At 46.3% G+C, this 26,981-nt stretch overlaps 1 protein-coding gene across 1 annotated transcript in view; it reads right to left on the bottom strand.

Moving 5' to 3' along the window:
* The window catches only part of SYNE2 (spectrin repeat containing nuclear envelope protein 2), a 256,016-nt gene that overhangs the window by 17,788 nt on the left and 211,247 nt on the right, over positions 1-26,981 (bottom strand). Inside the window, exons 94-103 of the mRNA XM_083729549.1 lie at positions 23,187-23,339; positions 19,762-19,920; positions 18,247-18,416; positions 8,511-8,673; positions 8,059-8,246; positions 6,160-6,310; positions 5,865-6,047; positions 4,956-5,093; positions 3,799-3,993; positions 2,795-3,074 (exon numbers count right to left, since the gene is read on the bottom strand). Coding sequence (XP_083585675.1) covers positions 2,795-3,074; positions 3,799-3,993; positions 4,956-5,093; positions 5,865-6,047; positions 6,160-6,310; positions 8,059-8,246; positions 8,511-8,673; positions 18,247-18,416; positions 19,762-19,920; positions 23,187-23,339 — 1,780 coding nt within the window. The remainder of the gene's footprint in view (positions 1-2,794; positions 3,075-3,798; positions 3,994-4,955; positions 5,094-5,864; positions 6,048-6,159; positions 6,311-8,058; positions 8,247-8,510; positions 8,674-18,246; positions 18,417-19,761; positions 19,921-23,186; positions 23,340-26,981) is intronic.

The raw sequence follows: 26,981 nt of genomic DNA, 5'->3' as shown, positions 1-26,981 counted from the left end.
CCCTGCCTCCGGCGGGCTTTAGGACCCCGTTCCCAATCCTCATTCTCTGCTGTCCCGCGCTCCTGTACATTTGAACTTGCCTCTCGCGCCAACCCAGTGACCTTTCTCCTAACCGTCACACTACTTGTGTCACTGCTTCCCCCTTCCGGGACGCTGGCCGGATCTGACCTCCCCCCCGTTGTCTGACTCTCCAATGGAGGCGTGGTCAGCCCTGCCTCGTCCTCTCTCCCTGGTGGGGAATGCACTGGCCCCGATGCTTGGGACTCTTCCCCCCCACTCCGCTCTGGTGGGGAAGCTGGTCCTGATTTCCAACTACTGCTCTGGGAGTCCCTGCTGCTGCCTTGCTCCTGGGGTGTTCCCCTTGGGAACCCCCTACCCCTGGCCACCGGCTCCCCCTTCTGTGAATCTTCCGATTAGCTGGAGAGGCTCATGGAATCCCTCTGACCACTGTCATCTCCTACGCTCCCCTCGGATTCCTCCCCCTCGCTCTCCATCTCCTCTCTCCCCTGTGCCTCTGCTCCTGAACCCCTGACACCTGTAGTTATTGTGGCTCAGCAGATCTCCCTATATCATCCTGCTTAGCAGCTGGGATGGGGCAGGGCAGGGAAATCCAGCCAGTAAGAAGAGAGATGATGAGAGATAGGTGGGAACAGCCAGCCATTGACTCCTGCTTCACTGTGCAGGTGATTTGTGTCCCTCTCGAACTTCTGCTGCCATTACACAGGGGCGGGGGGGGGGGGCGGTCTTCAGAAAACCAGGCTATGATGGGAGACAGCCACAAGACTGCCCTGATCCTCCAGAAGTCCAGCTCCAGAACTGTGGGGCAGAGCTCACATGGGGATATATGTACAAAGCTATTCAAAGTACAGTCATACGTCGGGTTACAGACACTTCAGGCTGCGTTTTTTCAGGTTACGGACGCTTCAAAACCCGCAAGTACCAGAACTGGTTACTTCTGGGTTTCGGAGGCCGTGCATGCGCAGAAACGCTAAATTGCGCTTTGCGCAGAAGCGCCGAATCGCAACCTGTGCGTGCGCAGGTGCGCCGCTGTGGGTTGCGAATGTGTATCCCGCATGTATCACGTTCGCAACCCGAGAGTCCACTGTATATGGTGTGGGTTTTTTTGCCACAGCTTCCTGCTTTCCTAGCTGCATGCAAAGAGCCCTGCTGTAAGTAGCACAGAACATTAGGTTCTGCACCATGTTAGCCTGCTGAAATAGCTCAGTTGGCAAAAGAAGAGACTCAAGGTTATGGGTTTGAGCCCCATGTTGGGTGAAAGATTCCTGCATTGTAGGGGGTTGGACTAGATGACCCTCGTAGAATCATAGAATCATAGAGTTGGAAGAGACCACAAGGGCCATCGAGTCCAACCCCCTGCCAAGCAGGAAACACCATCAGAGCACTCCTGACATATGGTTGTCAAGCCTCTGCTTAAAGACCTCCAAAGAAGGAGACTCCACCACACTCCTTGGCAGCAAATTCCACTGTCGAACAGCTCTTACTGTCAGGAAGTTCTTCCTAATGTTTAGGTGGAATCTTCTTTCTTGTAGTTTGGATCCATTGCTCCGTGTCCGCTTCTCTGGAGCAGCAGAAAACAACCTTTCTCCCTCCTCTATGTGGCATCCTTTTATATATTTGAACATGGCTATCATATCACCCCTTAACATCCTCTTCTCCAGGCTAAACATGCCCAGCTCCCTTAGCCGTTCCTCATAAAGCATCGTTTCCAGGCCTTTGACCATTTTGGTTGCCCTCCTCTGGACCCGTTCCAGTTTGTCAGTGTCCTTCTTGAACTGTGGTGCCCAGAACTGGACACAGTACTCCAGGTGAGGTCTGACCAGAGCAGAATACAGAGGCACTATTACTTCCCTTGGTCTAGATGCTATACTCCTATTGATGCAGCCCAGAATTGCATTGTGGTCCCTCCCAACTCTACAATTCTACAATTCTATGATATGAGGAGGGGGTCTTCCTTCTGAATACTCCCTTCCTGCATAACAAGCTCCCTGCATTAGGTAAGCCAGAACATCAAAGAGGGTAATTGCTAAGCCTTTTGCCCCAATGTACTAGTTTTCTACGTGAAGGTTTTGGTTTGTAGCGAAATAGCTCAGACTATTTCTCCATGTAGTCCAGAATGGTCTACTCTGACTGGCAGTGACTCTCGGGGTCTCAAGGAACAAGCCTCTTAACTGGCGGCTGAATCTGGGACCCTCCCCAAGCAAATTATGCGCTGTACAGCTGAACTATGGTTACTCTGTAAAGGGATGCATCCAAAAATATATACACTATATTGGCCTGAATATAAGTCTCACTTTCCCCCCCAAATTCTGACCGTGAAAAGTTAAAGTGCAGCTTAAATTCACAACCTTACAAAAATTGGCTTTTACGATATCGCTGCTGAAGCAGACATATGGTAAAACGGAACGGGTGTGAGTGCCTGTGGAATTCTAAGGGACCTGCTTATATTCGGAGTATTGTCTTTTTTTCTCTCCCCCCCCCCCCCAATTTTAAAGGTGAGGCTTATATTTGGGTGCAGCTTATATTTGGGCCAATACGGTAACTCATCCTGCACCTACCCTAGAGTGAAGGGACACAGCCCAGAATTCTCCCACCTGTACACGAAGGGCATCAATGAATCTTGCAAGAGATGGGAAAAGCTCTTGTGCAGACATGCCTTTGAATGGTTGCATTGCTAGCAGTTCAATATTTAAAAAGCTGGGCCACGGGGTTTTTGAATGGGTGCCAAGGTTACATTTTCTTGCTGAAATGGGAATAATTGATAGGATGGTCTCACCTGACAGATCACTGTAATACTGTTCTTCTTCCTCGTCTTGGGGACCGGAGTCTCCGACGTCCCCCGTGTGATCCCACTCCAACGGGATGGAGTCCACACTGACGGGCGTCTCGCAGCCCGACCTCTCGTGACCCACTGCAGGGGGCACGAGGTGGCAGAGGGACTGCTGGGGCGGCAGCACCTCCTGCATGCCCTTTCGGCACCAGGGGTCGCTCTGCATCCCCCTTGCATCTTCCATATCGGCCTCGCTTTCAGAGGTCTCCTTTTCATCTTCCAGTCCCTAAAATGGAAGAGTTATCACTGAGCAAAATTATTGACATGACTTCTGACTAATATCAGCGTATCCTGCCTCAAATACACTTGCCTTACTTACAAGAACATTGGAATTTGCCTTATACCAAGCCAGACCTTTGCTCTATCTAGCTCAGTACTGTCAGGCCTTTGGTCTGTCTAGCTCAGTTTTGTCTACACGGGCTGGCAGCAGCTCTCCAGGGTTTCAGGCAGGGGCATCTGTGGGGAATCTGAATACGTGCAGCTACTCACACAGAGGCAATTAAAGTTTGGCAGACAGCCAGAAGGCAATATGAAGGAGTAAGTCTGCCTGGTGATAACAGAGACATGGAGATAGCTCCATGATTGGTCAAGCTCTCTCAAGGGAGTGATAATTAATGGCCTACTAACTGGAATGTGTTAGTTCAGAGTTCAGTGGTTCAGTGTACAGCTTCAGCGTACAGCTTCTGGGTCATGTGGCCAGCATGACTAAGCCGTTTCTGGTGAACCAGAGCAGCGCACGGAAACGCCGTTTGCCTTCCCGCCGGAGCGGTACCTATTTATCTACTTGCACTTTGACGTGTTTTCAAACTGCTAGGTTAGCAGGAGCAGGGACCGAGCAACAGGAGCTCACCCTGTCATGGGGATTCAAACCACCGACCTTCTGATCAACAAGTCCTAGGCTCTGTGGTTTAACCCACAGCGCCACCCAATGCAATCTTGATAGCTCTTACCGGGGGCCAGGATGCCAGTCTGTGCTGGAATCGGGAGACACGGCCAAACACATCCTGGTAGTATCTATGGACTTCTTGCAGCTCCTCTTCAATCACAACAGCATCCGAAGGCTCGCTTTTCTGAATCAGGTGCTTCCCGGACATAGTAAGCTCGTGGATCTTGTCGGTGTTTAGCAATATTTCCTGCTGGAAACACTGTTTGGAAGACAGGCAAGGATGCTTCCTAAATACAGCATTCCTCATCAGGTTAATTCCTCTTTGGGACAGGGAATGTTTCACCCCTCTCCCTGAGCGCTGGATTCTTAAGCCAATTCCTCATATATACAGTCAGTGTGTTTTGGGGGGCACGGGAATGGGGTGCTCTGCTGCTAGTCATATCTTGAAAATAGTCTTGTGGGTGCCAACACAACCCAAAAAAGGGGGGAGGGGAGAGATAGTACGTTTTGCCAGTGAGAACCATGACACGCACAAAAGACCACTGTATGCAGTGGTTGCTGGAACGTCCCACAAGTTGGTACCGAGAAGAATGGTTGGTCCCCATTGGAGATGAGAGACATCCAAGTTCAGAGGATAAGTACTCCAATAAATAAATAAACAAAACAAAAAATTCCTTCCAGTAGCTGTGATGAGCCTGTTGACGACTCTTAACGACTGCAATAGGTCTTACAGGAAAAAGCAAGGGGTGAGAAGGTGAAAAATGGCTTTGTCATGTATAATGAGATAAGAATCCAATGTCTTTGTTCAGACCAGGTCTCTCCATGGTTTTAAGTTTGGTAATACCCCTCCCCACCTTCTCACTATATAGAAGGGTCTGGTGACTTCTGTTTCAGTGTATCTGAAGAAGTGTGCATGCACACGAAAGCTCATACCTAGAACTAACTTAGTTGGTCTTTAAGGTGCTACTGGAAGGAATTTTTTGTTTTGACTATGGCAGACCAACACGGCTACCTATCTGTAAATAAACAAAGGTAGTTTTGTTTCCACTCCTTCTTTTGGGATGGCAGGAAGCTTAAAGAGCTTGCAGCAAATTTCCCAGGGATATACTGTATATCCTAACAGGACACAGGCAGATGTTATAGGACTGAGGGGCAGTGTGGAACTCGGCTCATTTCTCACGATGCTTTTTTTTTTTTTTTTAAAAGAAAAGCAATACTCACATTTAGCTGCCGCATTTTCTCATCCAAGTTGCTCTCTGAGAAGTGTTCCACGTTGGTCAGCTGCAGGTCCATTTCGGTCAACCACACAAGGATGCTGTCCTTGGTCCCCACAAACTCCTCCCATTGATTGATAAAGTGCTAAAGGAAATCACGGAAAGCAAATACGTCGATGTGACAGTTGGCACATAGCAAAAGTGCTGCTTTTGCCGGAAGGAGGTGTACAAGGTGCCACCCAACCGCCTTAGGGACTCCGCTCCAGATTTGTGTAGGGTTTACTTCCTTTAGCCATTTTCTTCTCCTAAATATGACCTGCAGGGCAGCAGGTGTGGACTGATCCTCAGGGTTTATTCCCAAAGCCTTTCTGAGTATAGCCGAAAGACAGAGGAGATTTAAGATAGAGTTTTCCTTCTCCTAGATGGGACTCCCTGCCCAGGTTGAGAAGTCCCACCTGCCCCTCACTGCCCTCTACAGCACGTACAGAAACCGCTTTCTTGACTGTTGGACGCACTATTGGTCTCATCCGCTCAACCCACATCGAGGGTTTGAGACCCACCGGCTACCCTCACCTGAAACCTGACAGCTGTGGCACAGAAGAAGAAGAAGAAGAAGAAGAAGAAGAAGAAGAAGAAGAAGAAGAAGAAGAAGAAGAAGAAGAGTAGTAGTTTGGATTTGATATCCCGCCTTTCACTCCCCTTCAGGAGTCTCAAAGCGGCTAACATTCTCCTTTCCCTTCCTCCCCCACAACAAACACTCTGTGAGATGAGTGGGGCTGAGAGACTTTAGAGAAGTGTGACTGGCCCAAGGTCACCCAGCAGCTGCATGTGGAGGAGCGGGGAAGCGAACCCGGTTCACCAGATTACGAGTCTACCGCTCTTAACCACTATACCTCACTGGCCGGCCTGTGGTTACCTTGAGTCTCCTGAGAATTGCCGTGACACGTTTCTGGAGGTTATCCCAGTCTTGGTTGCCTTTGTGGACCATCTGCTTCAGCTTGCTGGCTGAATCGGTGCGATTCTCCCGGGCCAAACGCCGGTATTGTTTATTGATCAGTTCCAGTTGCGTCAGTCGCTCGTGGATTTGTCGCTGAAATGCCTGAGGTGGAAAAAGCAGCCCTTTGTTTTCTTACGAGCAGCCTCATACCTGGCATCGTTCAGGAAGAAATGAATTCTAGGGGGAAAACAACTACAGAAAGCAGGATGTTTACCTCAAATTTCTTCAAGTCCTCCTTGGCATTGGTGTACGAAACCTCCGAAGAGTTTGGATACGCCGCTGTCCTCTCGGCTGTCTTCAGCCAGTCCTCAAAGCGAGAGTAGTCCTCCAGGAACTTTTGCCAAAGTTGCCATGTTTCCTCAATCCTAAAGGGGAAACAAGCAGCAACAGCAGCATTTTCCCCCAGTGTACTTCATGTGGAAAAACCACCAGCCTTCTGGAACCTTGAAGACTTAAAACAGCCTGCCCAATTCCTCTTCCCCTGACAGCTCACCAAAACCACCTACCTCTGGCAACTGATGAGGTGGCATGGGTGAAGCTCTGGTGGTCTTCTGTGTTCCCAACACCACAGGCCACCGTCACTTAGCAAGAGGGTGAGGGGTGAGAAACAGGGAGTGTGGTGCATAGTGGCAGAGTCATTTCACCATTCTAGCTGCCAGCCAAGCTCCCTGCGCTTCACCCCCGCAGTAAATGCCAGCGACCCACATCACTGGGAAGTGATTTCTCCCCTTTGCTCTGCCCCCCCACTGCTGAGAGAAGGAAGATTGCATTTTGAAAGGCAGGCTTTCCCCCCTCACCTCCCACAGCAGCAGCAGTTGGGGTGGTGGTGGTAGCTGTGTGAACTACATCAATTACAGCGTGACAACGTCATTGCAGTTTTATTATATGGTTAAGATATACGTGCTCCATATATTTTCAAGCATGTTGTTGCAATACAGATAGCTTTAAAAGAGTATTGGACATAATCACAGAGGATAAGCTATCAATGGCTACAAGCTGGGCATGTTCTACAATATGCTTCTGAGTGGCAGTTGCTGGGAATCACAAACAGGGAGAGTGTTGTCACAATCGGGTCCCGCTTGTGGGCTTCCTGTTGGATCCTCTGGTGGACCACTGTGGGAACAGGTTGCTAGTCTACATGGGCGATTGGCCTGATCAAGTAGGACTCTTTGCACACGTGCCTTTAAAAGAAAAGAAAGCTACGATTCTGAATTCTGGCCCTGAGACGACATCCTGTGCTTCTTCTGTGTTCTCATAGCACCAAACCACACACAGAGTCCTGATTGTGGAATATAGGAAGCTGTCTCATACAAGGTCAGACAGTTTGCCCATCTAATCCAATTCTGTCAAAGGGCAAGTGCTCCAGATTCTTTAGCTGGAGATGCCAGGAATTTAGTTGGGGACCTTCCATGTTTAGCTCAGGGGCAGAGAGCATCTTTTACAGCCCCCTCCCCTTGTTTATCCACCTAGGCCATATTGACCATGTAGCAGGGTCTTGTGCTGAAAGAGACCACTTCCATCACCCGTCATGTTAGGAACAGGGAACCTACAGCCTTTAGGAATATGTTAGCCTTCAAATCCCATCACCCCCCACCCAGCCAGCACAGCCAACTGTATGAGGTATGAAGTTCAACAACATCTGTAGGGCCACACGTTCCCCATCTCTGGCGATACTTGATCCTGTTAGCTAGACCCTTCTACTACTGATCTCCTCTAATGCAACCACATCCTTTTTAGGAATGATTCCTTGGGCCTTTTGATAACGGTGAACATTAAACCAGAAAACCAAATAAAATATTAATTTAAAACAGGGGTCAGCAAACTTTTTCAGCAGGGGGCCAGTCCACTGTCCCTCAGACCTTGTGTGTGTGTGGGGGGGCAGACTATACTTTGAAAAAAAATATAAACGAATTCCTATGCCCCACAAATAACCTGGAGATGCATTTTAAATAAAAGGACACATTCTGCTCATGTAAAAACATGCTGATTCCCGGTCTGTGGGCCAGATTTAGAAGGCGATTGGGCCGGATCTGGCCCCTGGGCCTTAGTTTGCCTACCCATGATTTAAAACAACATACACCCCCCCCCCAGAAAGGAGCAGGAGGCCTCTCACTTCATCCGCCTCTCCATAGACATGGCACAGATGTTTCTCCACCGGCGGTCCAAACTTCTTGTGGTCTGCTGGATGGAGTCGCATTCAGTCTGGTTGGCACAGGCATCGGAATCATTCAGCAAGACCTCGCAGATGCAGAAGACAGAATCGACATCAGGGCTGTGCTGGTCAATGTCCCGCTGCAGATCCTATAACCACGAACAAAAAAACCACACATCTTTGGTTATATGTAATAGTGTCCTCTTCAAACAATTCCAGCTTTAACACTACGACGTCAGGCCATTTGGACCAGTGGGTGGTTCCCATGTCGTATTGTACACTGCTTAGATAAATGTTAAGCAGTCAAGATTTTTCAAATAAAATAGAATAAATGAACACAGAAATAAACAAACAAAGCCTCAAGACAGTTCTTTGCCCATCTCTTTCATGTTCTCTGTTTTGCTCCACTTTACCTGCTGCTCTGCAAGTCTCTTCTTTATCTCCTGATCATCGCAGGTGTCATAAACAACAGGCTTCGAAAGCTCGGATTCAATGCGTGCCAGCCAGGTGCGAAGATTACTCATGTTTTTGTTGAGCAGCTGTATGAAAGAAAAGGTCTCCTTCAGCTTCTTCACCCTGCGATTGGGGAGACAAAGGGCAGAAAGAATGTGAGAAGGTTGTAAAACAAGGCCAACTGATGATACGCATGGACCTTCCATCACATACTGGCAAAACCAGGTTGCACAGTTAAAGAGTACTTGCCAATCTTGAACAGCAACCCCCTTCCCCATCAGACCTTTTTGCAATAAGGAAACTAACAAGAAAACGAACTGGAAAGTGTAAGATAACATTTCCTTAAGCAATGCTGTATAGCCTCCTCACATACAAAACAGAATTCATGCTCAATGAATTGTGGGTGTTTAACAACAACAACAACAATTTTATTATTTATGTGCCACACATCCGACTGGGTTGCCCCAACAAAATCTTAAAAACACAGTAAAACATGGACCATTAACAATAATTTTGAACAGGGCTGCCTTCAGATGTCTTCTGAAAGTCAAATAGTTGTTTATCTGTTTGACCTCTGATGAAAGGGTATTCTACAGGGCAGGCACCACTACTGAGAAGGCCTTCTGCCTGGTTCCCTGTAGCTTCACATCTTGCAGTGAGGGAACCACCAGAAGGCCCTCGGAGCTGGACCTCTAACCCAGTGTTTTTCAACCACTGTTCCGCGGCACACTAGTGTGCCACGAGATGTTGCCTGGTGTGCCGCGGGAAAAATTGAAAAATTCAAAAGATTTAAAAATAAAGTATTTTATAATTTTTCATATTTCTGTTTACTTACTATTTCATAATAAAGTAATTATAAAATACTTTCTTTGTGTTTATTTGATTCCTTTTCAAGAGAATTACTTTATATATAGTCAATATAGGCACAGTTAATTTTTTTAACATTTTCTAATGGTGGTGTGCCTCGTGAATTTTTTCATGAAACAAGTGTGCCTTTGCCCCAAAAAGGTTGAAAAACACTGCTCTAACCTACCTACACACTTTGTGCAAATAAATCAGGGTGAGTGCTCAGTAAACGGAATGTCTGGAAGCAATCTGAGGTACACTGGATGCATAAAGGCCACCAGGAAGAACGATTACTGTTCAAATGGCGCCAATAATGCTCATGGCATTCTGCAGTTTCAACATAACTTAGTGGAAGTGCTGTAGCTCATTGCAAGAGCATCGCATGCAGATGGTCCCTAGTTCAAACCATGGCATATTTGGGTAGGGTCAGGAATGTCCCTCATCCGAAACTCTTAGAGAGCAATTGCTATTGCTGAGATTAGATGGACCCATGGTCTGACTCGGTATAAGGGAACTTCTGATGCAGTTACATTCTTAAAGTCATGTCTCATTCCTAAGAAGCTTACAACCTAAATTCTGATAGAGGGGTCACAGCAAAGTGATGGAAGGGGAGAGAGGAAAAGGAGACACGAAAGGGTGACCACAAAAAAATATTCATATACTATACGGCCTCGGTCCAGTATATCTGAAGGAGCGTCTCCACCCCCATCATTCTGCCCAGACACTGAGGTCCACCGCTGAGGGCCTTCTGGCGGTTCCCTCACTGCGAGAAGTGAGGTTACTGGGAACCAGGCAAAGGGCCTTCTTGGTAGTGCCACCTGCCCTGTGGAAAGCCCTCCCAACAGATGTCAAAGAGAACAACAACTACCAGACTCTCAGAAGACATCTGAAGGCAGCCCTGTTTAGGGAAGCTTTTAATGTTAATAGACTATTGTATTTTAATATTTTGTTGGAAGCCGCCCAGAGTGGCTGGGGAAACCCAGCCAGATGGGAAGGGTATAAATAATAAATCATCATCATCATCATCATCATCATCATCATCATTCCATGTATATACTGCAATATCAGAGTGGCATACAGCGACAGAACATAAAACATAATTGGAAACAATCCCGAACTATCATTACAATGACTGGCCAGTCAAAAAAGAAAGAAAGAAAAAAAGCTTAAAACAGTGGTATAGGCCTGTTGGCATAAAAAAATATTCAAGAGATATGTGGAAGTCAAAAGTGAGGGAGCCGGCTGAATCTCTGCTGGAAGAGTGTTGGAATGATGCCACTATATATGCCTGATTTCTAGAAGAGGTCAATCCAGTCTATGTACCGTATTTTTCGCTCTATAAGACACACTTTCCCCCTCCTAAAAGGAAGGGAAAATGTGTGTGCGTCTTAGGGAGCGAATGCAGACTCCATGGCTTCGCGTTGCTTTCGCTGAAGCCAGGAGAGCGAGAGGGGTTGGTGCGCACCGATCCCTCTTGCTGTCCTGGCTTCGCTTCACTGGAGAGGTGCTGCGCAGCTTTCCCTCTCTGCGCAGCGCCCCTTCAGCGAAGCGGGAGGAGAAATGGAAGGTCCTCCGTTTCTCCGGCCGCTTCGCTGAAGGGGCGCTGCGCAGAGAGGGAGAGAATATTTTTTTTCTTGTCCTCCCCCTCTAAAACTAGGTGCGTCTTATGGTTGGGTACGTCCTATAGAGCAAAAAATACGGTAATGCAGAGGGCAATGAATAGCGCTCAGGCAGTCCTTGTTGTATCCTGGCCCCAAAGTTGTTCAGGGGTTTGTGTATCAACACAAGAACCTCAAAGGCAAATGTTTGCAGGGTAGGACTCAAACCGCTGACTTCAAGTTACAAGAGAGGAGATTCCAACTAAACATCAGGAAGAGCTCTCTTGACAGTAAGAGCTGTTCAACAGTGCAACGGTCTACCTTGGGAGGTTGTGGAATCTCCTTCCTTGGAAGTTTTTAAGCAGAGGTTGGATGGCCCTCTGTCATGGATGCTTTAGCTGAGATTTCTGCATTGCAGGGGGTTGGGCTAGATGATTCTCAGGATCCCTTCCAGCATATGATTCTACAAAGCCACACTTGCAACATAACCCTATGCATGTTTACGCAAGAGTAAGTGTGCATCGGAATGCAGCCTAGGGTTGCAGATGCAGCAGCTATGGGTAGGAATACCTAGCTCTCTGAACACTTAGCGGGGACCACACACACACACCCCCGCCTTGCCCCACTGGCATGGGTTACAAAGGAACAGATGCAAGCCATACCTTAGGATGCCGACTTTGCAACAAATGCTGGAGAGTCCAAATACTACCGTGTAGGAGTTTGTTGCAGATTAAATTGCTTCATTAGCTCCAAAGGAGCCTCCAAAAGCGAGAACCAGCATGGTGTCTACAGCTTTACTCCCCCCCCCGCTTACTTTTGTAATGCTAAATACCTTTGCAGCCAAGTAAGCCTAATTAACTAATTTGTCACAATATGCCGTTTGTGGTTCCATCAGGCCAGCGTCCCTTCTCTAACCGTAAAATGTAAAAATGGAAGAAAAACAAACATGGCATGTTGGAGGACCAGTTTCAGAAAGGCAAGAGCATTGAAGCGCAATGTTTCTCAGCGACCGGCTGTACGGTCCCTAAAGCATCCTCTTCCAGCCAGACACGGGGGTACAAGCCTAAGACAAATACAGGTTCCAAAATCTAACCAGCAAGAGTCTGGCTCAGGTTCCCTTAAACTGGTCCTTTATGGGGTGGGGTGGGTTAGTAGACCCCCTTTGTGTGGGAAAGGCACAATGGAGGGGTATTTGGCCCCTGCTGGTTGGGGTCTCTCCAGTGCCAGTCCAACATTTTAAGCCCTGGTTATTTTTTGCAACCACTTCTAGCAATAGGCCTGTCGTAGCCACTGGAGAGAGAGGTCTGAACGACTACCTTGCAAATCAGATTGGAGCTGACATGGTAGCAGAACGTCAAACAACGAAGACTGCACTGTGCCTTTTCGAATTGTGCATTTATTTATTTTTTAAAAATAATCCTATCTGTCAGTGCTGGCGCTAAAACGTAAAGAAACCCAAATATCTGCATTTTTCTTTTAATAGGACAATACAATAGAATAAAAATTAAGTGAAAGGAAATGCATGTTTATTTCAGTGTAAACATCATCCCAGGCAGGTGGTCGATATACTATTTAGGTTTGATAAATAGGGGGTGAAATTAAAACACCAATGTTAATCACCGGAACAGAGCATAATTGCGTCTCCGATCTTGAAAAGATACGACTGGCGAATTGGATCCGAAGACTATACAGACAGGTTTAGAAGGTACAGATCGCTAGAAAGCAGGCCCTATTTTTATTTTTTAATTAAGAGGTAAGGTTAATGTGTTTCCACAGTGCCTACACAGGCGACGTCCCTCTCCTGCCTTTGTGTGGATGGACCCCACTAAGAACATTAATTACGAAATGCAACAAAAAGCAAAGCTTTAGGTATAAAGCAGAAAATAACCAGAAGCATTGCACACACGTTCCATTCATTTACCCCCCATGGCGCACTAATCTCCTCCTCCAAATGGCCGGGTGCGGAGAGCAAACAGTTAATTTTAACAAAGGGGGCGGGTGAGGGATGCCCCTAAATGCCATTTATCCTCCTTGCTAACTGCCTCCACAATCCCCCTCCTCAGTCCTTTCTGTCAAAGGCAAAGTGCACACACACATCTCCCATCCATCCTGTGAAGGACAGAGCCCCTCCTCACCCCCCTTCGCAGGCAGCGACCGCACATCAGAGACACGCGTCTCTTGTTCTTACTGGACCCTTCCGAGTACCAAAAATGCACTTACTGTTTATAAGGGAAAACCATTCCTCAGCTTATCAGTCCAAAGCTGCAGGGATAGCATCCGACTGAGCTGAGCACTCGGGGAAGAGGAAACCCCTCCCTCTCTTCCGCGATTGCCCTATTTAACATCAATGCCTTAATATCTCCCATCGAGAGAAAGAGAGACGAGAGAGAGAGAGAGAGAGAGAAAGAGAACACAGATCTTTCTCTTCCTCCTCCTCCTCCAAGCCCCGGGGCAGAGCGTCGGAGCCTGTGCACACTCGCACATGCACACTGTATCAAGCTGCTGAAGGGTGAATACCACCCTGGCTCCTCGTTTGGACCTCCCGAAGCCGCCATGCAGTGGCGTAGCGTGGGGGGTGCAAGGGGGGCCAGCCGCACCGGGCGCAACATCTGGGGGTTAGGGTTAGGGGGCGCAAATCCACGGGTCAGGGGGTGCAAATCCACAGGTTAGGGGGCACAAATTACTTGCCTTGCCCCGGGTGCTGACAACCCACGCTACGCCACTGCCGCCATGCCACTCCTTTCAAAAGTTTGCTACCCACATACGGAAAACCCCTTCGAAAACAGGTGGAGGTCTTTCAGGATTTGATGAGGCCAAGTGATTGAGATGTAATATCTCTTAGAGAAATGAGACACACGCAGACACACACACACACCACGGGTTTTGAAAACTGGCCGACGAAAACCAAGGAAATAATCAAACTGCGTAATGATCTGCTGAAGACATGGGAGACCACCAATGAAGATCGATATTTCTTTGTCGCTTCTCACCATGTCCATCTATTCTGCACACACACACACACACAAACAATCAAAATTTGTGAGCCTGAGATAAGGACGTGTCAACCACTTGATGGAGAGTTGCAATTCACACAGACTTGCAAACAGCTGATCATAGAACTGCAGAACTGGAAGGGACTCCGAGGATCATCTAGTCCAACCCCCTGCAATGCAGGAATCTTTTGCCCAACAAAGGGCTCGAACCCACAACCCTCAGATTAAGAGTCTCAGGTGGAATCTACAAATGTATGAAAAATGTTCTGAAAATGCTTTTTAAAAAAATATGTTTTTTAAAAATACATTGAATTTTCCATAAGGCTCCCCATCCCCTGAGGAGATTTCACCCCTCCCATATCCAAGAATCTCCTGATGCTCTCTGCTGATTCTCCAGAGAGGAGGGGGTGTGTTCTGCTCTCTACTTATTCTGCTCCAGCACCACATCAAAGAGTCAGTCAGTCAGTCAGTCAGTCAGTGTGTCGGAGAGAGAGAGACTGAGTGTTAGAGATCGTGTGTATAGATAAGGTTGCTGCTAAGAGCAGCTGCAGACACTCAGTGCAGTGCAGCATTCATTTATGCTTAGACCTCATTAAGCTCTGTATATAGTTGTATAATAGTTGTAGATAGAATAAAAGAAGATATTCTACAGAGCTGCTCTCCGAGTCGTTTATACTCTGCTAGACTCTGCTATACTCTGCTGTGCGACGACTGTCTTCTTGTGGAAGTGAATCCGGTGCTCACAAGTCTAAGCTGTGAGTCCACAGCACTTTGACCTGTTCCTGTGCAGAATGTGGTCTCTGGAAGTGCTACCCAGCTCGCCTAGCCCAGTCGGGGCTGAAGTGCATGAGTCCAGTTCGTGGCACTGGCTCAAGGGCGATGCTGACATCCCCATCTAGGGTCACATTGCATATTGCACTTAAAACAAACTAAAACGTTTTATTTGCAGCTGTGTAGCTGAGTCCTCATGCTCTTCCGACTGAGCTATCCTCTTGTGCTGGGAGATATTAAAACAGCACCATGCTAGTATTGCACTACCTCTCATTTGATCAAATGGCAGGATCTGGTTGCCATCCATACAGACTGCAGATCAGTCCGTTCCAGCTTGGTGCAGTTTAATGAACTCGCTTAAAATGCCATTTTTATTAAATTGAGCACCCAACAAGGCAGGGAGGCAAAAACTGGAATCTTGGGGAACATAAGTATTTATTTAAAAATCACCCCATACTTTTCATAGGATACAGCAAGAACAATAGTTCCTTTAACTGTCCATCCACAGAGTAGCATTCAAAGGAAGTTCTAAAAATCCTTGCTGCATATCGTTTAAGTAACCTTCTCCCACTTAAGAACAACAATCTTCTGACCAAACTGCTGTTGGGCCATGCTGTGTGCAGTTGCTACAGACAGCCAAGTGTGTGGCTATTTACAAGCTTAGCATGCCAAGACAAAGCTCCCCCCCCACTCCCCCTTGCCCCAGACACCACCTGTTGAATCAGGCACCACCTGTTTTGGCACAGATTTTGTCTAGGTCACTATCGTTCCAGTTCAGGTGAACTACTACAGAAAACCTAACACAGAGACGGTCCTAAAATGCAAAGGTGCTGCACCATTCTATTAAAGCTGTCCCTCTCATCATAACTTCCATGTCTCGTTTTGTGTCTGTCTTTTGGGGAACACCCCAGAGTCGGCCACGACTAGACCTAATGGTCAGGGTCCCTTTAAGCGATGCGGGTGGTGCTGTGGGTTAAACCACAGAGCCTAGGACTTGCCTATCAGAAAGTCGGCAGTTCGAATCCCTGCAACGGGGTGAGCTCCTGTTGCTTGGTCCCTGCTCCTGCCAACCTAGCAGTTCGAAAGCACGTCAGAGTGCAAGTAGATAAATAGGTACTGCTCCTGAGGGAAGGTAAACAGCATTTCCGTGCGCTGCTCTGGTTTGCCAGAAGCGGCTTAATCATGCTGGCCACATGACCTGGAAGCTGTACACCGGCTCCCTTGGCCAGTTAAGCAAGATGAGTGCCGCAACCCCAGAGTCGGCTACGACTGGACCTAATGGTCAGGGGTCCCTTTACCTTTGGGGAACAGACCATCTGGTCCAGTATCCTGTTCTCACTTTGGCCAACCAGATGCCCATGGGAAGCTCAAAAGCAGGACATGAGCACCACAGCACTCTTCCCACTTGTGAATACCAGCCTCCTTCCTTGGAGGTTTTTAGCAGAGGTTGGATGCTCATTTGTCATGGATGCCAAGCCAGAATTCCCAGAGCAGTTTAAGCTTAAACCCTTCCCGTGAAACCTTTGGGAATTGTAAATCCACGAGGGGAATAAGTATCTCCAAACAGCTCTCTGTGACTTTAACAGACTACACTTCCCAGGGTTCCTTAGGGGGAGGAGCCATTGCTGGTTAAAGTGGTATCACACTTTGCTAAACGCATTGCAAATGCAAAGATGCGGCATTAGGTCTAGTTCCTGCCTTCCTGGTTCAGAAGGGCAGAATTATAGCATGCAGGCAAGGCTCAAGAAATTAATGCAAATCCAAAGGAGGCTGGAACAGTTGGTTATAGTCCCTTTTAATCTGGTATGCCGTCCCCAGACAACCCTTCCCCCACGACCCGCGGAAGAATCCCAAACATCGCTGTGTGAAGCAGCCTTTCAGAAGCACCCCAGAAATTCATTTGCATTTATCACAATTAAATGTGAGCAGATGTCTGCATGTTATTCTGCTGCTGTTTTGTTCCCCAGATGCACTGAGATCCCAGATGCTCTTCCTGGTTAGACGCACAGCCTACTCCAGCTGCTTGCATGAACAGACAAAGCCTCTGAGAGCGGCACAAGCCAAGCGACTAGAGGCACAATGGAAGTGCGAAAAAGCCCCTTGCAACTGGTGCCATATGGCAAAGCCGAGCTTGTCTCCATGAACTATGAGAAGCATGTCAAAGGGCTAAATGGAGAGCTCACCTAATTTGCCCATCTGTCTCAGCCCGCTTATTGGTTTAAGGTGAAGCAAGTTGTTTACTACAGCGCTGTTTTGAAAACAGTTTTTGAACTGGTTTTGCTGCCACCGAAATGCATCCACAATACGTCTGCTCCTATCATTGTGCCATATCATTATGCCTAAATGATATAATTTAGTTTGGTTAGCTATAACATTTCGTTATGGAAAAACACACGAAACCCAACCAATCAGCTGGCATTAGTAGACAATCCTGCTAATATTAAATTGTCTGAAATCTGACAAGCAGGTCAGTGTTGACATGTGAGTTCCAACAATCCCAAATCTGTCGAACGTCCAAAAACTCAGACATATGCATAACTGTGGATATGCATGATCACCTAAATGTTGAGTATTCACTTGTGTACCTCCAAAAGGTGGAGCAAGAGATAATATATATTCATGCAGTTTGTCAGTAAATACACATGCCAAGATTCATAGTATTTTGGACATTTACTATAACCAAGAATAGCTTAGGCTGGAATCCTGAACCCAATGGGGCTTTCTCCTGAATAAGCATACATAGGACTGCACTTGAATCTGAAGTACCATGAATGGAAGGAGGAAACCTATTAATGAACTCTTGCACAACTGCTAGCAGTGGACTTCTCGTAATACACTGGGAATTGTGTTAAAGCATGTGAATCACATTCAAATGAAGAAGAAGAGATAGGCTTCGGCAGGGAAACTCTAATAAGCCATGAAAAGAATACCACAAAAAAATAAAGCTTGTGGAAAGTCAAGTGCAAATGGAAGAACCTCTCTGCATGAAATGATGGCAAAGGCAAACCCATCTCACTCCACTTTAATCTACAGATTTCAGGGCTCCTGCTCCTGCTCCAAATACCTGAATCCTGCTTCAGAAACTGACGACTAGTCTATCCATGATGCAGAGGCAAATCCAGCTTCAGGTAAGTCTGGGAATGACCACTCCCTGAAACCCTGCAGAGCCACTGCCAATCACAATAGGAATGAGATGGGCAAATAGTTTCACTTGGTAAAAGGCAGCATCCTATATTCACAAGTTCACAGTGGACTATATGCTTAACAGAGAGCTGCTGTCCAGAGACCAATCGCACCTCTCTAATGAGGGCACCTGTATGCAATGCACGCATTTGCTGCTTCCACACTTCACATTTTATCTAAACATCTAACAAATGCGGTGCATGAAGCACCCTGAGAACTTTGTTGCTGTCTCTGCACGAGTCTTTTGTGAAAATCACCGCCACATTCTGCTTCCAATCCCAACCGAACTCACAAAGAGAACTTACCGTCCTCCAATCACATCAAAGAGATGCTTCCAGCGATCATTAATCTTGTTGAGTTTCTCATCTATTTCAGCGGCTTTGCTCTCGTTGCTGGCCTTGATCAGCTGCTCACCCATTTGCTTCAGATGAACTAGATTGTTTTCACTAAACAGGCTGATTTCCTCCATGCAGTCCTAACAAATAGGAACAATAACAATTGCAAATGTTATTACACACAAAAAGGGAGATTTCTCCATGGAACAAAACAGTAATGGGCAGTGTGATGGGGCACCACCATTCACCAGACTTTTGAGGTTGATGCAATGCAAAAGCATAGGCAGGGGGGCAGGATTGGCCCTTCCAATGTGTTCGTATGCCAGCTTCACTCTTTGCCTCCTAGTATGCATCAGGGACATGATCAACTAGACGTCAGGTGAGCATAACACCATTCACTTTTGGACAAAAGCCACTGGAGTGTGGGCCAATGTTAGGAAAAGGAAGCTGGACTTGATAGGGATGTTTGCACTGTGCAAAGATAAACCATGGGATCCACGCCCACCAGGCTTTCTAGAAATTCCCTAGAATTGCCTGGAGGCAATTCATCGCAGAAGACTAGAGAACAGCACATTATGGAAAAAGCAAATGTGATGTATAGATGGTATATTACACGTGTTAAGTTAGCGAAAATGTATAAAGTCAGCAATAAATGTTGGAAATGTAAAGATAAAGAGGGAACATTTTATCACATGTGATGGGAATGTAAAAAGGTGAAATGCTTCTGGGAGATGATATATAATGAGATGAAAAAAATGTTGAAATATACATTTCTAAAGAAACCAAAAGCATTCTTATTGGGCATTGTTGGGAGTGATATAAATAGAAAGGAATATAAGCTCTTTTTATATGCAATGACAGCAGCAGGAATATTATTGGCCCAAAAATGGAAGCGAGAAGAATTACCGACGATTGAAGAATGGAGGATGAAGTTAATGGACTATGCAGAATGAGATAAACTAACAGGAAGGATTCGAAACTGGCGGGACCAGAAATTCACGGAAGACTGGAGTAAATTTACAGACTATTTGAAAAGTATTTGTGAAGATCAGATGACGTTTGTAGGTTTGCAAGAAGTTTTGTGAGGAGTATTATTGGAAGTATTGCAAAAATGGAGAAAGGGAAGGATGATTTGTTAAGAGATGTAAAGGCAATATAAAGTTAATAAATGCATAAGAAGTGGTTAAAACGGTGGATCATCAGAGGTGCTGATGGAAGTCTAAAAAGATTGTATAAGTGATAGGTTTTGTGGTACATCTTATAATTTATATGTTAAAATCAATAAAAAATATTTTTTTTTAACAAAGGAAAAAGCAGACAGCTCAAATCAGCATGTTTGAAGCCCACAACTGTGGATCAGAATCTTGGGAGTGTTCCCCCCACTCCGGGAACACCCAGTTAAGCATAAAACATGATAAGCTTGCTCTCCTTTTATCTAAAGCACTTGCTAGACTGTTGCTGGGAGTGTGCAAAAAGCCTGCCTACCTTCTCCAACTTGTCTATCATATCTTCAATGCTGACATCGGCTGACTGGAGAACCTTGCTTTCCATCTGCACCAGCCAAGTGCAGAGCTCTTTATTCTTTTCGTTGAACACAATCCAGGCATTGAGTCGGTCCTCAATCTCTTGCTTGCGCAAAGAAACCTATGGAAGAGGATACACACAACAGCTGTCTTTGTTATATCTCGGGAGGCAGCCAAAACTCAAGACTGAATATACACATCTGTTTATTTCCCACAATAAAGGATGTCAACAGGCTTGGCTGGAAAAGGTAGACTTCTCAAGCAATCGATTCCTCCACTTTGCGGGAAAATTTTATCTTCCCCATGAATAAAAGGCAACCCAGATTGTTGACAGCAATGGGATGTAAAGGTGGTCCAGAAAACACCAGATTTCCTCACACAGAGACACTAGTCCTTTTAGTTGCCAAAATGGGGCACCTTATTAGCAAAATATGAAACTTGAACACACAAAATATTAAATGTTCCATGCACACGATATCAGCTGAAATGCTAAAAAACTTTAGAGTAATGTGCATGAGCTTTGAGTTTAAAATCATGATTAGCACAAGCTAAGCTTTCCCCCTGATGCCTATGACCTGGTCTGCATGAACCTCAGGCTCAGTTGCTTTCCCTTCCTTTCTCCTTCTCTGAAAAAACTGCAAGGAGGATATTGGAAACTTTCATTTCCATTATCAACTAACCACAGTTTCTTTTTGCACTTGAAATTGGCAAACTGTGGTTAGGACCAACTATGGTTTATTGACATAGCCAACGTCAAACATGATGAATAAATCCTAGCTTTTTTCAGTAAACCATTGTGTGTTCCCCCACTTCCATCCCCAGTCAGGGGATGATATAGAGTAGGTGTTGGGAAACATACAATATCCACTACCCTGCTTCTTATTCTGACATATTACAGAATCATAGAATCGTAAAGCTGGAAGGGGCATTTTTGTACAGTGGTACCTCAGGTTAAGTACTCAATTCGTTCCGGAGGTCTGTACTTAACCTGAAACTGTTCTTAACCTGAAGCACCACTTTAGCTAATGGGGCCTCCTGCTGCTGCCGCGCCGCCGGAGCAAGATTTCTGTTCTCATCCTGAAGCAAAGTTCTTAACCTGAAGCACTATTTCTGAGTTAGCGGAGTATGTAACCTGAAGCATATGTAACCTGAGGTACCACTGTACATCTATTCCAACCCTCCTGTAAGGCAGCAATATGCAGCTGTCCCATATGGGGTTCGAACCTGCAAACTTTGGTGTTATCAGCACCATGCTCTAACCAACTGAGCTATCACAATTGTCTTTCTTCAAGATGAGGAAGACCCCAGATTTCACCCCCAGCATCTCTAGGCAGAGTTTGTGGAGAAAACCCTTCTGAAACCCTGGAGAGCCATTGCCCGTCAGTTTGGACAGAACTGAGCTAAATGAACTTGTGGTCTGACTCACTAAAACCCAGCTTCCTACATTACCATGATAGGTACCCTCAGTAATGGTTATCTGTTGGAAATTAAAAACATCTCTGCTCAATGACTTTCCCCATCTTTGTTTACTGTGCTTACAACGTGCAGCGCCCCCCCCCCCAGTATATTTTGATTTGTTTTAATGTAATATTTTTGAACACTGCAGAAACCCTTTCACAACACAAACATAGGATGAGTAATGTTAAATGATGCCAAGTTAAAGCAGACACACAGCTGCCATTTTCAGCAGCAGGTGTGTGTCGCAGGTAACCTGCATTTCCATCCTCTGAGCTGCTTATTAAGTGGACTGTTTGTTGCTCCTATGTCTTCCTCTGTATTGTGACAGTGACTTTAGCCCTGCCTGTGCTAAACCCCTGACCTCCTGGTACCCCCCCTCCCCGACTGTGTCTACTCCGTTTGTTTTCCTCTCTCTTCCAGCAGGAGCATCTGGCTGGTTAATTCCATGGTTCTCCAGGACAGCTGCACTGCCTAGCTTTTAAATACTTACAGAGGCTGCAGCCTTTTCCGCGAATTGTTTTCAATACAATATGCTTCTGTTGGAGACTCCGGCTTAGGCTTAGATCTCTCAGAAAGCAAGTGGGGCATGCTAATTGCTGGATTTTGCACCTCAAACATTTAACCAACTAAATATTTTCACCTCAGTTGCCAGGATTGTTCGGGACTTTTGTCCAATGAAGTGTATAAGCTTCAAGGAATCAGCACACACGGCCAGTCGCAATACCTTTGAGCCATGAGAGGAAGACCAGGTTCTAGTTTCTGCCTTGGCCTGATTGTTCCCCCTTGGGCAAATCATTATGTCTCTGGCCTGAGTCCCCAATTTGTATAATGGGAATAATGGTGACCTACTCGTGTAGGGATGCGGGTGATGCTGTGGGTTAAACCACAGAGCCTAGGACTTGCCGATCAGAAGGTCGGCGGTTCGAATCACCGTGACGGGGTGAGCTTCCGTTGCTCGGTCCCTGCTCCTGCTAACCTAGCAGTTCGAAAGCACATCAAAGTGCAAGTAGATAAATAGGTACCGCTCCGGCGGGAAGGTAAACGGTGTTTCCGTGCACTGCTCTGGTTCGCCAGAAGCGGCTTAGTCATGCTGGCCACATGACCCGGAAGCTGTACGCCGGCTCCCTCAGCCAATAAAGCGAGATGAGCGCCGCAACCCCAGAGTCAGTCACAACTGGACCTAATGGGCAGGGGTCCCTTTACCTTTACTCATTGTGTGGCCAAAACATAAAGGAATGTAAAGCAAGTCTGAGTCCCATCCAATGGAGTGGAAAACTCCCTTAGTGCTCTCTCTGAGTGGTTGCAAGCAGGCATTGCAACAGCAGGGGAGAAAATGCAATGCAGTTCAAAGCTGCATATGGCTTTGGGGTGGGGGCAGGGGAAATAACGTGAATAGGTTTTCAACATCTGCTTGCAGTGCATTCACAGATGAAATCTCTCTCTGAAATTAAATTTCAAAAAGTTAAGCTTTAAGAGAGAGAGATTGTTCGCTGCCTGCTACCCGAGAACTACGAAAATACCAGGTGCTCTGAGCACTGTAATACCTTTTCACCACTTGCATTATGTATTTAAGCTTTGAACAAAAAACATCCCTAGAGTTCAATTTGCTTCTCCTTGTATTGCTGCATTCTAAAATAGTTTTAAAAGTTTTCAGAAGTTCTTTGTGGAGGGGGGGGAAATAACACAGGAGGGGGCAGTTCTTTCGCACACTTTCGCCACAATAAAACTCCATCTTCAGGAAGAGAAAGAAAAACACTACCCGCAGCCCCCCCCCACAAAAACCAGACCCCTTTTAAGACCCCTCAAGCAAAATCTCTCGTGCTTCTTTGTGCAAAACTGGAAGGCTTACGCAGTTCCCTCCTGGCACCCCAGAATTGCCTTCAGAAAGCCCAGCCAAGAAACAACCGCCTGCCCTTGTAAGCCACTTACTCTTAGGCAGAGCTCTTCCCACTGTCTGTGCAAATGCTCGACTTGCTCTTTCAACACCATCACATCTTCCGCAAGGATGTAGTGTGCCAGGCCCTTCATGCTGCCAAGTTTGTTTGCGTTTTGGTTCCAGTTGGCCAGCGAATTCTCCAACTCCTTCATTGAAACACCAAAGGGGGGGGGGGGAGACACACAACAGACCCTTTCAGAGTAAGCTCTGGGAGAGATGTGTGTGTGTGTGTATTTTCCTCCAAACCTTTTGGTTAATCCTATGATTGGCCTGTAGGAGGGGGAAGGGAAATGGGGGGGGGGGGGAGAGGAGGTGGAGGAGGGGAATTTGCATATAGGAGCAGGCTGTGACTAGATGGGAAGGGGGGGCGTGGAACTGCACTGGGGCAAGCTGCTGTATCCGTGCAAACGCAGCAGTTGTAACTTTCAGAAAGGGGCAGTAATTCCATCCCACATCCTTGAGATGTTTGGGAGAGTCAATAAAATTAAATTAAAAAGAGAGAGAATCTGTAGTGGGGTCCTGTTCATGCTATTCATGCAATTGCTGCTTGAAACTAGTACCTTGGGTTAAATACTTAATTTGTTCCGGAGGTCCATTCTTAACCTGAAACTGTTCTTAACCTGAAGCACCACTTTAGCTAATGGGGCCTCCCGCTGCCGCTGCTGCACGATTTCTGTTCTCATCCTGAAGCAAAGTTCTTAACCTGAGGTAATATTTCTGGGTTAGCGGAGTCTGTAACCTGAAGCGTCTGTAACCTGAAGCGTCTGTAACCCGAGGTACCACTGTAGAACAAACCCATGCATGTCTACTCAAAAGCAAGACACCCCCCCCATTCTGCTTCTTCCTGTGTATAGGATTTCCTCCCCCTCCACCTTAAGGGTGGGGGTGGGGAGAAGAAGGAAACATGCTTTGAAGCAGAGTGTTTTTGTGTTGTTTTTGTGTCACCTCAACAACTTCGATCAGAGCCAGGGGGGTGTAACATTTAAGAGTGCTGGACTAGGACATGGGTAGGCAAACTAAGGCCCAGGGGCCGGATCCAGCCCAATCACCTTCTAAATCTGGCCCGTGGACCATCCGGGAATCAGTGTGTTTTTACATGAGTAGAATGTGTCCTTTTACTTAAAATACATCTCTGGGTTATTTGTGGGGTCTGCCTGGTGTTTTTACATGAGTAGAATGTGTGCTTTTACAGTGGTACCTCAGGTTAAGAACTTAATCGGTTCTGGAGGTCTGTTCTTAACATGAAACTGTTCTTAACCTGAAGCACCACTTTAGCTAATGGGGCCTCCCGCTGCTGCATGATTTCTGTTCTCATCCTGAAGCAAAGTTCTTAACCCAAAGTATTATTTCTGGGTTAGCAGAGTCTGTAACCTGAAGCGTATGCAACCTGAAGCGTATATAACCCGAGGTACCACTGTATTTAAAATGCATCTCTGGGTTATTTGTTGGACATAGGAATTCATTCTTCTTTTTTTCTTTTCAAAATATAGTCCGGTCCCCCACAAGGTCTGAGGGACAGTGGACCGGCCCCCTGCTGAAAAGGTTTGCTGACCCATGGGCAAAAGCTTCTCTGAGTTTAGGTGAAGCAACTCCGCACAGACTTCAAGATGTCCTAGGAAAGTGAATGCAAGGCAGCAGCCTCAGACTGCAAATCTGCACAGGATTCATTTGCAAATCAAGACCCTTATAGTCTTTTTGAACCCATTTTCCCCAAACACTTGCAAACAGTCTGCCCTGTACCCCAGACTACAGTTATTCTTTTTTTTTGTCTCCATCTTTTTATTTTATCTCTACGTGGGGCTGCCCTTGAGATGGACCCAGAAACTCCAGCAGGTGCAGAATGCTGCGGCGAGACTCCTCACAGGGTCCTCGCCACGGGATCACATTCACCCTTTGCTATACCAGCTGCACTGGCTCCCGGTGGAGTACAGGATCAGGTTTAAGGTGCTGGTTTTAACCTTTAAAGCCCTATATGGCCTAGGACTCTCGTACCTATGGGACCGCCTCTCCTGGTATGTCCCACGGAGGACCTTACGGTCTTCAAATAAAAACATCTTAGAGACTGGGCCACAGGGAGGTTAGGCTGGCCTCACCCAGAGCCAGGCATTTCAGCCGTGGTCCTGATCTGGTGGAATACTTTGTCACAAGAGACTAGGGCCCTGCGGGACTTGACATCTTTTTGCAGGGCCTGCAAGACAGAGCTGTTCCACCAGGGCTTTGAAAAAGGCGCAGTCTGACCCCCTGTCTCCTTCTGTAATCCTCATAGAACTCTAGCCCAGTGTTTGCCATTAATTTGATTCTGAATTGATTTTAGAATGTATTTCAATTAATTGACTGTGATTTTATGTAAACTGAATTGATTTTAGAATGAATTGATTTTAGAATGCTGTATTACTTTTACTGTTGTTAGCCGCTCTGACTCGGCCTCGGCTGGGGAGGGCGGGATATAAATAATTATCATCATCATCATCATCATCTTACAAACAACAGAACTGTGTGGATGCTAAGGGGCAAAAGGGAGCTACAGAACTGCTCCAGATACTGGAGGGAGAAGGTGAGGTTGTAACTCCACAGGTATAAACCCTTCTCCACAGGCTGATCTTTCCCATTCCGGATCCGCCATGCTGAAAACCCATTCAACCAACTTTTTAAAGGAACTTGTGTCCAAACAGAATTATATCTTTTTTTCAAAGACTTATATCAGTTTACCTGCCACTCTCAAAGCAGTACTTTAGCTTGCAATCTTAATTCCAAGAACATTAGCTCTACACTAGCTCAGCATGGTGCCTCAACCTGCTTTCCAATGCTATATCAGAGCATCAGGAGTTGGGAGTGTGGATATTCTTTGAATCTGCATTCCTTAACCTGGTTCTCTCCTGATGTTATGGAGCTACAATTTGGGAGCTGTAGCTGAAAACATCTGGAGGGCGCCAGGTTAGGGAAACCTGCCTCTAATCATTCAACTTGCATAAATTTACTGGGACGAAAACAAATGAGAAGATAAAGGCTCCTGTAGAAATTAGGACGTCAATAGCCAGGCAAAAGGAAGCCCGTTTCCCAGAAGCACTTGAGGCTTCCGCTCCACTGGGCAGTAAGGCTGGACCTGGGAGACCAGGGTTCAAATCTCTACTCGGCCATGAAGTTCACTAGGTGACCTTGGGTCAGTCATTGCCTCTCACAGCCTAACCTACCTCACAGGGTTGTTGTGGGAATTCATTGAGGATGAAAGAGGGAGAAGCATGTACAACACCCTGAGCTCAGTGGAGAAAAAGCTGGGTTGTAAATGCAAAAGAGAAACAATATTTTGGTTTTAAAAGCAAAACTAGGGAAGTGCCGTATTTTTCGCTCCATGAGACGCACCTGACCATAAGACACACCTGGTTTTTAGAGGAGGAAAACAAGAAAAAAAAATATTCTGAACGAAACAGTGGATGTATGATTTTTGTGAAAACAAAAAAATTCCTTCCAGTAGCACCTTAAAGACCAACTAAGTTAGTTCTTGGTATGAGCTTTCGTGTGCATGCACACTTCTTCAGATTCTTCAGTGGTATCTGAAGAAGTGTGTATGCACACGAAAGCTCATACCAAGAACTAACTTAGTTGGTCTTTAAGGTGCTACTGGAAGGATTTTTTTTGTTTTGACTATGGCAGACCAACACAGCTACCTATCTGTAACTGGAACTATGATTTTTGTGGTTCATGCTATGGCCACAGACATGATATGTGATTTGACAGTGAGTTTGGGGTAGCCCAATGCAAAAATCCTGAGAAACCTTGTGGATCAGTGC

This window comes from Podarcis gaigeae (assembly GCF_964106915.1).
Source record: "Podarcis gaigeae genome assembly, chromosome: 1".
Lineage (NCBI taxonomy): Eukaryota > Metazoa > Chordata > Lepidosauria > Squamata > Lacertidae > Podarcis > Podarcis gaigeae.
The sequence above is the reverse complement of the archived record's forward strand: the minus strand, read 5'-3'. Positions and strand labels throughout refer to the sequence as shown.